This window comes from Pongo abelii, chromosome 9 (assembly GCF_028885655.2).
Source record: "Pongo abelii isolate AG06213 chromosome 9, NHGRI_mPonAbe1-v2.0_pri, whole genome shotgun sequence".
Lineage (NCBI taxonomy): Eukaryota > Metazoa > Chordata > Mammalia > Primates > Hominidae > Pongo > Pongo abelii.
Window position 1 is genome coordinate 12,181,372 of NC_071994.2, and position 14,791 is coordinate 12,196,162.

Here is a 14,791-nt window from a genome sequence, read left to right on the forward strand (position 1 = left end):
TTTAGAGGGTAGGGTTGAGGTTAAGCCTTCTCTAGCCCTCCAGTCTGGAATGGGACAAGAGCCAGTCCTCAGAACTACCCCCCCACCAGGTAATCTTGACATTCATATCCCTGAATGAAGTACCTGGACAGTGATCTCTGCTCTGGGGCTGCTTCAAAAACCAACCCCTCCCTCCTGCCTTCTTCCCTGTTGACCAAGAGGGTGGCCAGAACAAACAATGGAGCAGATAAGTTGGCTCTGAGCCTGGGACTCTGGCCTCTGCTGTTTGGATCCTGGGGGGCCGATCTAGCCCAGGCGAGGCGAAGGCACAGCGTCCACGCCTTTCCGTGCTCTTCTTCCTTTTCTGCTCTAGCAGCCCCCAACGCCCCCTTAGCCCTTTTTGCAGATACCCTGTGTTTCCAACCTAGGTGTGAATCAACTCCTGTTTTAATATGCACTGGGAACATTTGCTCTTTCAAGGAACGAGATGATGATTCATTCCAAAAAGTTAAAAATCCTTTGGTAAACTGTTAACAATGGTTACTTTTGGGGAGAGGGACTGTGATAGGTGAGGAGGGAGAAGTCTGTGTTTTATTGTACTTTTTTTTTTTTTTTTGAGATGGAGTCTCGCTCTGTCACCCAGGCTGGACTGCAGTGGCACGATCTTGGCTCACTGCAACCTCTGCCTCCCAAGTTTAAGGGATTCTCCTGCCTTAGCTTCCCGAGCAGCTGGGATTACAGGCTGCACCACCATGCCCTGCTAATTTTTGTATTTTTAGTCAAGGTGGGGTTTCACTATGTTGGCCAGGATGGTCTCGAACTCCTGAGCTCAAGTGATCCACCTGCCTTGGCTTCCCAAAGTGCTGGAATTACAGGTGTGAGGCATCGCGCCTGGCCTTGGTAATTTTTTTTTTTTTAAGTGTTCTATAGCTCAAAAGTTTTAGATTTGTTTTTTCTTTAAATAAAGTAGGTGCTAGGAAAGGGGTGCAGAACAAAATGGGGGAGGAGGTGATTCTTGGGAAAGTCTGAGTCTGTGACTGTGTGCTTGGGATGTGTTGTGGCGAGGCTGCCTCTGCCATGGGGTTGAGTCATTATCTGGGCACCTGTGTGTGTGCATTACAGAGAACGAGAGAAAATGCTGGTGCCCAAGTCTCCGCTTTGTGTTTTCACATGTCTCTGCCTGTCTGGATGTCTGCACATGCGGCTCCACCTCTCTGTGTCCATTATATGAGTGCCCATGTCTGTGGTTCCTCTGGCTGTCTCTTCCCTCCCCCACGGCCTGTACTCTGTGCCGGTAACTGGACCTGGACACAGCCCCCAGGGCTGGCAGCAGAGTTGACTGCTGGGTATTTTTAGCCTGTAAACATGTTTGCCATTTCAGAGGACAGGGCCGAGCTGGTCTCAGCTCCAGCCCACTCATGATCTTGCAGCAAGGAGGGCGCTCCTGCCTGGGCCAGGTCTCCTCAGTTCCCCAGCCTGGGGTCTCTCTTTCTTAGCATTTGGGAAGGAGGGGAAACTGGCTTGGAGTGGGCAGTGGGTGGCCACCTAGGAGGGAGGATAAAAGGACTCATGACGGAGAAGAGAAAGGGAGTGTGGAGGGGAGTGTGTAGCCAGAAGGCCCCCGCACCCCATCATTAAGCGTTTAATAAAATCTCGATGTAGTTAGAAGTGGCTGTGGGAAATGGCTGTAAATTAGGAGACTCAGCGTCCCGCAAGTGGGTGGGGGGGGGGGGTGCGGTGGGCGCTCAGAGAAGGAATGGGAGGCAGAGGAAGTGCTGGGGCTCTGGCTCCTGGGGGCGGGAGTCTGGAGAGGAAGGTGGGCGTCGGGTCCGCTCTCCAACGCCCGGGGGCCTCACCCCCGTATGCCCGCGGCCTGCGCAGCACCGCGGTGCGCGAGGCACTGGTGACCCCGGCTCCTGGGAGGTGGGAATCCAAGCCAGTTCTGTGCGGATAGGGACGGAGGGGCCCCCAGAAAGAGGGAACGCGAGAAATGGGCGCGGCTGCACGGAGCTTGGGAACCAAGCAAGGAGGCTGGGGCCTGGGATCTGAAGTGTAGTTGCCTAAGATGAGAGAAAACTCAAAGGTCCGGAGTAGGCTGACGGTCGCGGCTGAATCACCCAGCCGCCTTCAGAGCCCCCAGGCCCTTCCTGCAAAATAAGTTGATTCGCAGTTCCAGCTGTGAGGGTGAGCCCAGGGAGCCTGCAGGAGTTTCTTGCCAATGAAGCCACACAGTGCACATGTTGGAGAGCAGATCCAGGTCCGGGACAGGACAAGGGGCAGTGGATGCGGGGAGGGGGGGAAAGAACGTCCCCGCGTCCCCCAGCGGCCCCCCTCCCCAGCAGCCCACTCCCGGGTCCCTCCAGGGTCTGCCCCGCTCTCCAGTCCCAGCCCCGCTCCGGCCCCGCCCGGCCCCGCCCTCTCCCCACAGCTCCGGGCAGACCCGCCCGCCCTAGCCGGAGTTACAAGAGCCGCCTCCGCGCACAGGGGCCCGGCCACTCGGAGCTGCTCTGCCGCGGGGACTGCACCGCCCGCCCTGCCAGACCCGCCCGGAACGGGGCTCGTCGCCGCCAGTAGCCGCAGCACCGCAGCCTTGGGCCTCGCGCCGGCTATGGCCGTGCCCTGGGGCTGAGCCCTCAGGTAGGGGCGCCAGGCGCACCGTGGCGCCATCGCGGTCCGGCGCACCAAGGGCGGGTCGGGGGGAGGTGGGTTGCGGCGCTCCGGCGGGGCGCGTTGTTGGGAGTGTCACTGTGAGGATTCAAGCAGTTTGGAGCAAGCGGGGCCACCCGGGGAGGCGACGCGTCGCTCTCTGGGTGCGGAGTTCTGCCTCTGGAGTTGGGGCGCAAGTTGGTTAAAGTTGGAAAATCGCTCCGAAGTGCTTTGCTCCACTCTGTATTTCTCCGGAGGGCGGACTGTTGGCTCCACTGCAAGGCAGGGCGCCCCGTTCCGGGCCTGGTGGCCTCTGTCCCACCTCCTCTCCCTGCATGGGGCGGTGGCTCGGGGGCTGCTCCGTTCGTATCCCATGTTTACTGGAGGGGAAATTTCCGAGATCGCCGCCGCGGCCCCCCGCGCCTCTGCGACCCCGCACCGTGCGCCCCCTCGACTGTCCTTCGGCGCTCCCTGCACCTCTGCCCTTAACCGCGTCCCGAGTCGTTCAGGCCCCACCCTGTTCTGTACCACCAGCCCCTCAGCCTCCTCCAGCTGCCCCGCCCTAGCCTTGCCCCTCCGTGTTCCCCGCTCCAGAAAACCTTCCTCTCGGGCCGCGGAACCTGGAAGTTTGCAATGCGCCTCCCAACGGGATGGGTGGGGAGGGGGACAAAATTAGGGAGATTCCTATGCTGAGGTGGGCGAGGAGAGGGGTGGGCTGCGGCGGCCCAGTCCTCGGGACCGCCCCTTCCCCTCTGGAGGCGGCGCTTTCCCCCCACCCCACTCCCAAACCCGTCCGGGCGGGATGGCCCCCGCCCCAGCGCCTGGCCCGGCGCCAGCAGCCTGAGGAATGTGGTGGTTGGAGCCGGTGACTAATTCAAACCAGAACTCGGGGAAGAGTGGTGAGGGGCAAAGGGGAGGAGGAAGGGGCTGTGTGTGGGAGTTGGGGGCAGGAGCCGGGCTTGGCGTGGGAGGAGGGCTAAGCTGCGCTCGCTGGAACCCTGCGCTCCAGCGGTGCGCGCCAGGAGAGGGGGCCCGAGGCGAGGTCTCGCCTAGAGTTGGAAAGGCAGCGTGCTTAGGGTGTGTGCAGAGCTGTGTTATGTAAGGCTTTCCCATGCAAGGGGGGGTGTGTGTGTGTGCAGTGTGCGAGTGCCTGGGCCGCCCCTGGCAGGGCTGGTCGCCCCCCAGCAGTGCCCAGGCCGGGATGTGGGGGCGCAGCCCCTTGGCGGCGCTGACCATGAGGGACTCCAGGGGCCCAAACAGGGCTGGCTGTGCCCCTTGCTGGGAGGGGTGCGGAGGGGGCAGATGGGTGTTCTCAGCTGTAGCCGAGCCCACACAACAAGGTGGGGAACGGCTCTGTCCCCTCTGCACAATGAGGCCACTGAGGGTTGTGTGCGATGTGTGTGCTTGCCGGTTTCGCAGGGTGTGGCTCCCGCCGCGGCGACCGTGGCGGTGAGGTGCTCCCAGGGAGCGTGCGGTCGCTGCAGAGTGCCCTGCTCTGTGGAGGGGATTTGTGGAAAGGCAGTGTAGGAGCCTCCCAAGTCAGTCAGGTCCTTAGAGAATGACCCGGAGTCTCCGGAGGAAAAGGGACCTAGATATCTACCTCTGTGTCTCCAGCACAGCGCTGGGCCCTCAGTAAATACTGGTTTCGAACCCGTCTTCATTAGAATTCAACCTCGGATTGCAGGGCTCCTGCTCTCTGCTTGCCCTTCCCAGCACAGCGTAGCGCATGGTAGGTGTTGGGTTGATTTTGTGGAATACAGTGAGGGGCTGCAGCAGTGAAGCTGAGAGTGGGGGAAGGCATTTAAGGGCCCCTGCACCTATACTGGCTGTAATTCTGGGTAGAGATCTCGCTTTCATCCCCGCCCCGTGAGGGAAATCCCAGGGGCAGGGTGTGGCACTCACTTCCTTTCAGAAGCTGAATGTGGGGAAGCTTCCTTCTGTCCTTAGGGACAGCGGGGCCGCCCACCCCCCACCGCGTGGATAGTGGCCTGTGCAGAATGGGGAGGACAGGGGAGCCCCCGAGTTAGGGGCACCTCTTTGCTCTGAGCTGTGAGCTGTGGGGTGAGGGAGGGTGGGAGAGGAGCTAGGAGGGAGAGAGTGGAGCTAGGAGAGGTCGCAGGGTTTGGGGGCTGTGGGAATGTGGGTTAGAGGGTGTCTGAGCCCCTCTCTAAAGCCTTTGTCCCTAAGAGGTTATGCATAGGAACACTGGTCAGAGAACAGGGACACATGGGGAGCCACATAAGTCATGTGGGCTGATATGGAGGCCCACAGCAGTGATTCAGGGGTCCTGGTCGGGGAACCTCCTTGAGAAGCCGACCCCTCAGAGCTGAGGACTTGTGGCAGCCAGACATGGTCCAGGGCCCGGGGTGAGACACAGGGACCTGTTGAGGGAGAAGGTCCAGCGTCAGCCCAGGGCACGGAGTTGGCTGGGGGTCCCCAGAGTCATCTTAGCCCTCAGGAAGTCCTGGGGAAAGGTGGCGGTGCTGCCAGGCTGGATTCTTTTGCTCGACTTGGAATTGGCTGGTGGGTCCTGGCGGAGCCGGTCACCCTGAGCCTGAGGAGCTGGTTTGAGGGGTTGGGGCAAAGCCGTGGGGGCGGAGGGGTGTGTGGGGCTCTGGGGTGTGGTCACCACCTTCTTTACAACTTGGGAACCGCCTGGAGACAGACAGAGAGACAGACCGGGAGAGCTAGTCCTGCTCCTCATGGGAACAGTGTGGCTCTCTCCCCCACCATTCCGGAGGCCCCAAAGTTTCTCTTCCCGGAGCTGGGCTGGCCCCGTGCTGTGCACGCTTAGGTTTGAGGAAGGGTGATGGCTGCTGGGGAGGATTTAGAATGTGCCGCTTGGGCGGTGGCAGTGGCAGGGATCTAGGGCCTTCTGACTTCTCTTCATCCCCCATCGATTCATCCAGGCTGGCATTTCCCTGGGCTCAGCCATCCGGTGGGACTCCCAAGGCTTCCTGAGCACTAGCAATTTCCAGCATTCCTGGGTGTGCCTGAGGGAGTGTGGGGTCACATGGGTGGGCCACAGGAGGATTCCGAAGGAATGAAGCCCCTTTTCCTCCCTGCTGGCCTCAGTTCCCACCAGGGCTACGGCTGAGCTGTCGCTGGCAGTCTTAGGTAGGTCACTGATAGCATTGCAGGTGTCATCCCACTGTGGCTTTAGGTCCTGGTGACCACCATGTCACAGCTTGTGTCTCTGAGTGAGGTGTGTGTCATTGCCTGTGAGAGAGTATCCCGCTGGTTGTGAATGAAGGTCTTCCCCTTGTGGCGTGCCTGGATGTGTCACCTCTGCCTGCGTTGTCGTTGGGCTTGGAGGCAGAGGATGGCAGTGGCATTCTGCCCTGGTGGTGGAGGTTTTCTGCGGGCCCGTAGGGGTTGTAGGTAAGGACTGAAGTGAGTTTCTCGGTCCTGGACAGGCCCGCACCGGCCGTTTGTGTCCAGAAGCCTTTGGGAGGTTGAGGACAGCCTTGGGGGTGCAGGCCCCAGCTGAGCAGGCTAAGCAAGGCACTGCACACGGCCTGTCAGGGAGGGGCATCCTGCCCGGTCCCCGGGGGCTGGAGCGGAGGTTCTGGGGGAAGGGGAAGTGCCTGGAGCTGATCCCGTCTACAGCTACGTGTCCTGGCGGGGCTCGGGGGCAGCTCTTCGGCGACAGAGCCGGAGCGGCCTGGCCCCACGCCCCTGCAGTAGCGTGGTCCGACCGCTGGGGGGAGAGCAAGCAGCGCCCTCCCCAGATCCCGGCCTTGGGTGGGGCAGACAGGCAGCTCCCAAACTGTAATCTACCCCACAGGGCAAGACCAAGCGTTCTGCTCCACCCCCTCTCCTATAGGACGCCACCCTCAGAGTTGGTGTCTTAATCCCAGTGGTCCCGGGTAAAGGCCCACTCTTCCCTGCCTCTGTGTCCAGGTGTGGGGACTCCCCACTGGATCATAGGCTGTCCCCAGCCCCCTTTCACAAGGAGTGCAGAGTCCCTCCTGGCCAGGGAGGGAAGAGGGAATCTCCCTTGCTGCTGGAAGTGAGAGCTTGGAGCTTCAGGGCTTCCGAGCTCACTGTAGCATGGGATGGGGCTGTGCGTGGCTGGGGTAGAGAGAGATGGAGAAAGGCATCACAACAGAGTCAGAAAGCAACCAGCTGGCTGAAGTTGGGGTGTAGGGGCTGCCCTGGAAGTCAGCATGATGTGAGGGGCCAGGGGAAGGGGATGATGGGGAGGGCAGGGCTGGAATGACAAGGATGGAAAAACTTCCTCCTGGTGGGAGTTGTGGCTGGGCTGGCACCTCCCTCTCCTAAGGGCAGGGAGCAGGGAGGAGGCCAGGCAGGTGCACACACAGAGGGGGAAGTGCAGGCTCAAGGGACATAGGCGCCAGGTGAACAGGTGTAGGGACCTGCAGGACAACTGTCTATTGTGAGCCGGTGAAGGCTGGCTGGGGCTGCAGGCTGCCCTGGGCTGTGTAGAGTGGAGAATGGGGCTGAGGGTCTCCATGTACTAATGGTGTGTATGTGTGTGTGTGTGTGTGCTTGTGTGCCTTTCTCTGAAGGTGCCCAAGTTGCATGTGTTTTGCAACATGTTCATCTAATTCTTCCTGGTAATTCCACCTCCCTAACCTGCGCTTCCTCCCTGCACACTGCCCAGAATCAGCTAGGTGGGTTTGTAAAAGTCGTTAATGCCGGTTTAGACTCTGAGATGTCTGCGCACTTCTGCTCCAGTTAGAATGGGGCATAACGTTTTTTCCTAAACAAGCCTGGCAGCTGCATCCTCGGGGGTCCATTCAGAGGGCCAGGCCCTGGAAGGGCTGTCACCCCTGTTCCTTTGGAACAAGGGCCTTGGGGGTCAGAGACTCCTGGGCTTGCATTTCAACTCTGTCTCCCACTTGGGCAAGTCATCTTATCTCTTGGGCCTGTTTCCACTTCTCTGAAATAAGGACATTAATTCTTTTGACATAGCATCGTCATTTGGGAGTTGAATGAGACCCTAGGCATGGGATGTTGCCAACACAGTCCCTGGCACACCAGAGTGCTCTGTAGAATTCTCTTTCTCTCTACTTGTGTGTGGGTTTTTTTTTTTCTTTCAACACGGAACTTTCTGTTCCTCTTTGCCTCCTGATGAGTGTTTATGAGAGCAGAGCATACTGTCTTCTGGGTGTGTCTCTCTGAATAGCCTCCCTCTCCTCCTGGTTCCGAATGTTGGGGGCTTCCCCTCTGGTAGGGGTCTGTAACTCTGGGCGTGAGTCATTTTGTTCCTGGGATGAGGACTGCTTCTCTTTGGCCTTGTGTGTGTGGTGGGTCGATTGGCCTATGTGCGTGCTGCCATGCTGGGCGGAAGTTTCACTGTGGCCGGTACCCTCCCTACCACAGATGGGGTGATTTTCTTCCCCTCGGAGGGTTGCCTCCCGTGTTCCACCTGTGCTGGGTGGATGCACAGTCGTGGGCCCCTGTGGTGTGTATCTTGTCCTCAGGTTTGGTGCATTTGGGCACTGAGGCCTGTGGCCTGTCTCTGGGGGAGTGTGTGTATCAATTCCTGTCATCTCCACACTGACGCTGGCTGCAGGGCTGTCTCTAGCTGCTGCAGCAGTTGGCCTGGTTTCCATCCTGGCTGTCTTTATACTGGCTCGTCCGGGGAAGGGGCACTGTTCTCCGAGGGCAGTGGAGGAAGGAGGCTCCTCTGGAGGTCACCCCTGGCAGAGGCCATCTGCTGGGGTCAAGAATCTGCTTCCTGGAGTTCTGCATCTACTTGGCGTCGTCCCCAGTTGCAGGGTATGGGCAGAGCCCTGCTGCTCGGCACATCCTCTTTGCAGTTTTGAAGTGACAGGATAGGCTGTTCTCTCCCTGCTTCTGGCCTGAATTACAGTCTGTCCCACAGCGTCAGGCATACATGCTCTCACCTTTGCAGCTGGAGCAGCCTCACCATCTCACTCTTTTCTGCCCTCCAAGCAATCTTCTGCCTTAGGGGGTCTCCACTCTGGCCCTGCTCCTTCTTTTTTTATTTAAAAAAAATAAATTTTTATTTTTTATAGAGATAGGGTTTTGCCATGTTGCCCAGGCTGGTCTCAAACTCCTGGGTTCAAGTGATCAGTGTGTCTTGGCCTCCCAAAGTGCTGGGATTACAGGCATGAGCCACCACACCTAGCTCTGTCCCGCTTCTTGCTATCACGAGGGAGGCTGTTGGGTGGACCACCGGGCTGTGTGCTAGCAGGCTCTGGGACTAGGGCCCCAGTACACTCCCATTCTCTTACCTCTCTGGACCTTACTTTCTCCATCCTTAAGTAACAGGAAGTGCCATCCCATAAAACTCTCGGCAGTGGGGGAAGTGTTCTGTGTCCATGCTAATATAGTAGCCAGTAGCTACATGTGGCTGTTGAGCTCTTGAAATGTGGCTGGTGCAGCCAATGAGCTAAAATTTTAATTTAACTGAATTTTAATTGATTAAATTTAAATAGCCACATGTGGCTGCTGTGTTGGGTGGCACAACTCTAGGTCTCTCCTAGCTCTGAAGGCTTATGGCACTTGGCTGAATCGTGCAGAATTTCCCAAAGCTCCAAAGACCCTCTTTTGGGTAGCAACAGGGCAGAGCCCTCAGCCTCTGGGGAAAGCCTGACGTAACCTAACTTGTGTGGGAGGAGAAGAAAGGACCACTTGGGCTTGATACAGGCTCCAGAGGTGGAGGAGAGACTGAGGGCTGGGACCCAAATGAGGAGAACAGGAAACCCGGCTACGTAGTATCCCACACCCCTCCTTCAGTATTCCCTTCAGTATTTCTATGCCCCTCCTCGGAACTGAATGGCCCAGGTCAAATGAGAGGGGAGTCCTTCCAGGCTGTGCCAGGACAGCAGGGCCAGAGCCAGAGCAGGCAGGGTGGTTGGCAGCCCCACCTGGCCGGGAAGCCACTGGGTGCCCTGCCAGGGCCAACCTGCAGCTTCGGGTCCAATGGCTCCCGTCCTCACGGGCTATTGGATCGGTGTCTACTTAGGATGGTTTCTCCCCTCCTCAGGAACCACCTGGGTTGAGGCAGGTAGCAAGTCTGTCCGGGGCCTCAAAAGGGACTTCTGCCCTGGGACTCTGCCTGAGGCCCTGGCAGGAAAGCCTACTGCCTGTCTGCAGGGGAGCCCTGGTTCCTCTGGCACCTGGGGGTCTGGCCTAGGAGGCACTTTGTCCTTGGGGTTTTAGGCTCAACCCTTTGCAGGTCTGGAGCTGTTGCAGCCAGCTGCAGTGACTCACTGGTGAGGGAGGGTGGGGCCGAGGTGTGGGCGAGGGTGAGCTGGCCCAGCTAGCTCTTTCCCCCTCGCTGCCTGCTGGCACAGCACCAGGATGCTGGGGTGAGCAAAGGGGCCCTGCTCCAGGAGGAGGACAGGGGTGTCTGGGTGATCTGAAGGGGTGGCTTCAGTTCTGTCTGAGAGATGAAGTCTGGAATCTGTTTTCCTTCCCTGCCTCTGCCTGGCTTCTTTTCTGCAGGGCTGGCTGCTGAGCACTGGACAGTGGGAGAGAATGTGCCATTTAAGCCCCAGCTTTGCTGTTTCATGCTGGGAAGGGTCAGAGTGATTTCCCGTCGCAGCCTTCTCTGCAGCCGGAAGGGAGGAGGTGTTTTCGCCAGTTTGCACCTGAGCCCAGAGGCTCAGAGTCTTTGCTCACCTTGTAGCCAGCACCTGTGTTGACAAGGAGACACATTGTCCACACCGCGTTGTCAAACGGGAGGATGGCTGTCGGGGGCTGGGGTCTGTGTTTCTCTTTCATCCCTGTTGTGATCTGCCTGAGATAGGAACTGCTAAGTGCCCACAAATTCACAAGAGACATAGTCTCATCCTCAGAGGTCACCTCTAGCACCTTCAAGACCCCATGTATATTTCATTTCCCGTAGAGGGCTCCCAAGCCTTCTGGAATATTCTGGGGTAAAATCGGTCACAGCTAGTGCACCTTGCTCATCATGTGTATCCGTGACAGGAACTGAGTCTTAAATCTCCCTGTCCGGCACATGGGTGCGTGAGTGACATGAGGTCACCGTCTAACGCAGCGTGTAATTAGGTGCTGGGCCCAGCTGTGTCCATCCCTGACTGGTTCCGTCTGTAGTGCAAAGTATAGTGTTGGGCATATGGAGGCAGCCGGTATACATGCATTGATTGACTGTTGATACTTTCTGGATGTAAACGGCTGTAGGCGGGGCTTTGGCTTAGGTTCCTCCTGACTTATAGTGTCCCCCACACCATTTCAGTTGGTGGCTGCTGCCACCATTTTGTGCCGTGGCTGTAGTCCGTGGCGCTATGCAGAGTCCTGCCTGGTGTCTTTCTAGAGCACTTGCAGATGACAGCTCATCTTGTGGCTGGAGGGCGAATTTATTACTAAATGCTTGCACCTATATGGGCCTGGCTCAGGGCCTGGTGTGGCAGCCAGGAGGCCTAAACTCGTTGTGGGCCAAGGCGGGCTCAGCTGGGCTCTAACCTCTAGGGCTTGGGCGGTGCCTGGTGGGGCCGGGGCCTCCTTTGTTCAGGCAGCTGCCTGTGGCAGGGCTCCCAGAGCTGCCAGCTGGTGAGGCACCCCCCTGGTCCTGGGTACTAGGTGAGACTGGGTGGCCCGAGTCTCTGTCTCTGAGGGAGGTGGAACACTGCCATTTCTGCTTGGAGGCAGACTCTAGGAGGCTCCCACCTGTTACAAGTGGCAGACCTGGGTGGAGTAGGCGAAAGAGTTACAGACTCGGTGGGCCGGGTGCGGCGGCTCACGCCCGTTATCCCAGCACTTTGGGAGGCCGAGGCGGGTGGATCACAGGGTCAGGAGTTCAAGACCAGCCTGGCCAAGATGGTGAAACCCCATCTCTACTAAAAATACAAAAAATTAGCCGGGCATGGTGGCAGGCGCCTGTAATCCCAGCTACTCAGGAGGCTGAGGCAGAGAATTGCTTGAACCCGGGAGGGGGAGGTTGCAGTGAGCCGAGATCGTGCCACTGCATACCAGCCTGTGCTACAAAGTGAGATTCCGTCTCAAAAAAAAAAAAAAAGGAGTTACAGACTCGGGTCCAAGCCCAGCATAGTTGTGCTGTCATGTGTACCCCGGGTAAGCTGTTCTCTCAGAGACTCAGTCTCTGTCTGTGAAATTGGCACAGTAACATCCCCCTCTTGAAGCTGTGGTTGAGAATGTGAGTAGACGCTGGGCGCGGTGGCTCCTGCTTATAGTCCCAGCACTTTAGGATTGTTTGAGCCCAGGAGTTCCGGACCAGCCTGGGCAACATGGCAAAACCCCATCTCTCCAAAATACAAAAATTAGCCAGTTGTGGAGGCACATGGCTGTGGTCTGAGCTACTTGGGTGGGTGAGGCAGGAGGATCACTGGAGCCCAGGAGGTCGAGGCTGCAGTGAGTCGTGATCGCGCCCCTGCACTCCAGCCTGTGTGACAGAGCCAGACCCTGTCTCAAAAAAATAAAAAGAGGCCGGGTGCGGTGGCTCACGCCTGTAATCCCAGCACTTTGGGAGGCCGAGACGGGCAGATCACGAGGTCAGGAGATCGAGATCATCCTGGCTAACACGGTGAAACTCCGTCTCTACTAAAAATACAAAAAATTAGCCAGGTGTGGTGCATGGTGGCGGGCGCCTGTAGTCCCAGCTACTCGGGAGGCTGAGGCAGGAGACTGGCGTGAACCCGGGAGGTGGAGCTTGCAGTGAGCCGAGATCCGCTATTGCACTCCAGCCTGGGTGACAGAACGAGACTGTGTTTCAAAAATAAATAAATAAATAAATAAATAAATACATAAATAAATAAATAGATAAATAAAAAGAATGTGGCGAGAGTGTGCATGTGAAGCGGCTCCTGCCGGCCAGTGCTCTCTTTTTTCTCCTTTGTTGCCTCCATTTTCACAGATGAGGAAATGGAGGTTCAGAAAACTGAAGTGTCTTGGCCAGGGTCCCACAGCTAGAAGGAGGCAGAGCCAGGATCTGACTGCAAGTCTGGCTCCTCTGAAGCCCCTTTCTGCTATGCCAGGCTGGAGAGTCATGGACGACGAGTGGAATTGACGGTGGTGGAGGGGGTCGGGGTCGTGAGCTGGCCTGGGTAGCAGAGGACCTGGCTGTCCCTTGGGTGGGGACTCAGAGCAAGCCGACTGCTGACTGGAGTGCGAGCATCATCGTGAACTTTCCCCTAGGTTGTGACCGAGATTCCCGACGAGAGAGACTGAGGGGAAGAGAGGAAGGAGGGGCGGGCTCCTGGCAAGGCATTCGCTCCTGAGCGGAATCCTGCAAAGGTCAGTAGGTGGGAGAGGCAGAGAGAGGCGGAGGTGACGGGATGTGGGGAGGGTGGGCCCCGTGTGGATGGGAGGCTGGGGCTGTGGCGGACAGGGATGAAGGGCCGGCTACCTCCGGGTCCAGTTGTCTCCGCTGTCTCCTTTCCATCTTCTTTGCTGTGCCTTGGGAGAGCTTCCACAGTGGAAGGACGTGAGATGAATTACCCCACCCCCAAAACCTCACCTGGCAGGTGAGCTGGCTGCAGGGGCAGGCACATTGCCGAGGGCCCCACTCCCTGGAGTTCATAGCACCAGAGATTGCTAGCTTTCCCATGCCCTCATGTCCTCCCACCCCCACTGATCCCAGTTCCATTTCCTCACCTCATTCCAGATGGAGAAGGAGGAGGAGACAACCCGGGAGCTGCTGCTGCCCAACTGGCAGGGTAGCGGCTCCCACGGGCTGACCATCGCCCAGAGGGACGACGGCGTCTTTGTGCAGGAGGTGACGCAGAACTCCCCTGCGGCCCGCACTGGGGTGGTCAAGGAGGGTGAGTCACCCCAGGGTGTGGACCGGGTGCTGGAGGTTGGGGGGTCAGTGGGGGTATTGGAGGGAAGGGCAGGGAGCAGGCAGAAGTGGGTGAGTGGCTGTCGAGGGCCCATTCCCAGTGGCATCAGGGTGGTTGGTACCCAAGCCCTGCCCTTCCTTGGCCACTCTGTGTCTGTCACTTGTGGTCCTCAGAGGAGGCAGTTGTGTGGGGTAGTGGACACCTGGTCCTCAGATCTGACTCCACCACCCACTAGCCCTGCAGATTTGGGCAAATGAGTTGGCCTTTTTTTTTTTTTTTGAGATGGAGTTTTGCTCTTGTTGCCCAGGCTGGAGTGCAATGGCGCTATCTCAGCTCACTGCAACCTCCGCCTCCTGGGTTCAAGCGATTCTTATGCCTCAGCTTCCAGGGTAGCTGGGATTACAGGCTTGCACCACCACACCAGACTAATTTTGCATTTTTATTAGAGATGGGGTTTTTCTATGTTGATCAGGTTGGTCTCGAACTCCTGACCTCAGGCGATCCGCCTGCCTCGGCCTCCCAAAGTGCTGGGATTACAGGCGTGAGCCACCACGCCCGGCCCCCACAAATTGGCCTTTCTAAGCCTCAATTTCCGTGTCTGTACAATGGGTATTACTACGCCCACCTTGCAGGGTGGTCATGAGTTCAAGTCAGTTCAGTGCCCAGTGTGTGGTGGCTGTGTGCGGTTTCCCTGAGGCTCTTTGGGCCTTACCTGCTTCCTGCTCTTCCCTGCTCAGGGGACCAGATTGTGGGTGCCACCATCTACTTTGACAACCTGCAGTCGGGTGAGGTGACCCAGCTGCTGAACACCATGGGGCACCACACAGTGGGCCTGAAGCTGCACCGCAAGGGGGACCGCTCCCCCGAGCCTGGCCAGACCTGGACCCGTGAAGTCTTCAGCTCCCGCAGCTCTGAAGTGGTTCTGGTGAGTACCTCGCCGGCCCGTCTGTGCCCTGAGCTCCCCCGGCCACGCTGGCCTGCTGACCCCACTCCTGAGCCTTCCATGTGCCTCCGGAGCCTCTCTTTTTGCTCCTTCTTCTCCTCTCACCTGTCTTCACTCTCTTGAGCCCTTGGCCACCCTGTTTCTTTCTGCTTTCGTGTGACATGTGGCTGTGCTGCCCCTAAATGTCTTCAATCAATCTCTTCAGAGCGGCCACAGTATGGGAACTGACTTGTGCAGCCCGGCCCTAGATGCTAGGAGGAAGGTCTGCTGCTTTGCAAGAATCTTTGAAATGACTTCACAGGTGCCCAGCTCAACCTCACAGACACCATTTTTCTCTCTGCAGAGGCCTGATACATTCTGTGGGTCAGACACTGGGCAGCAAAGTGCCTGTGGGGACATTGGTCCTTCTGATGGCTTGTTTATTTAACAAACAATGGGTCCTCAAAGTGAGACTGTTAACCCAAGC

At 58.0% G+C, this 14,791-nt stretch overlaps 1 protein-coding gene across 13 annotated transcripts in view; it reads left to right on the forward strand.

The window, feature by feature from the left end:
- The first annotated feature begins 2,376 nt into the window (after positions 1-2,376).
- Positions 2,377-14,791, forward strand: part of AHNAK (AHNAK nucleoprotein) — a 112,653-nt gene continuing 100,238 nt past the window's right edge. Inside the window, exons 1-5 of one of the 13 annotated variants that reach the window (XM_063728396.1) lie at positions 4,531-4,674; positions 5,535-5,742; positions 12,739-12,837; positions 13,208-13,364; positions 14,120-14,307. In XM_063728396.1, the coding sequence (XP_063584466.1) occupies positions 13,208-13,364; positions 14,120-14,307 (345 nt within the window). In that variant the 5' untranslated portion in view covers positions 4,531-4,674; positions 5,535-5,742; positions 12,739-12,837. Of the gene's footprint in view, positions 2,617-3,252; positions 3,525-3,547; positions 4,355-4,530; positions 4,675-5,293; positions 5,743-12,738; positions 12,838-13,207; positions 13,365-14,119; positions 14,308-14,791 lie in introns of those variants that run through there. The other 12 variants (XM_024255080.3, XM_063728399.1, XM_054524229.2 and 9 more) reach the window with 12 other exon arrangements.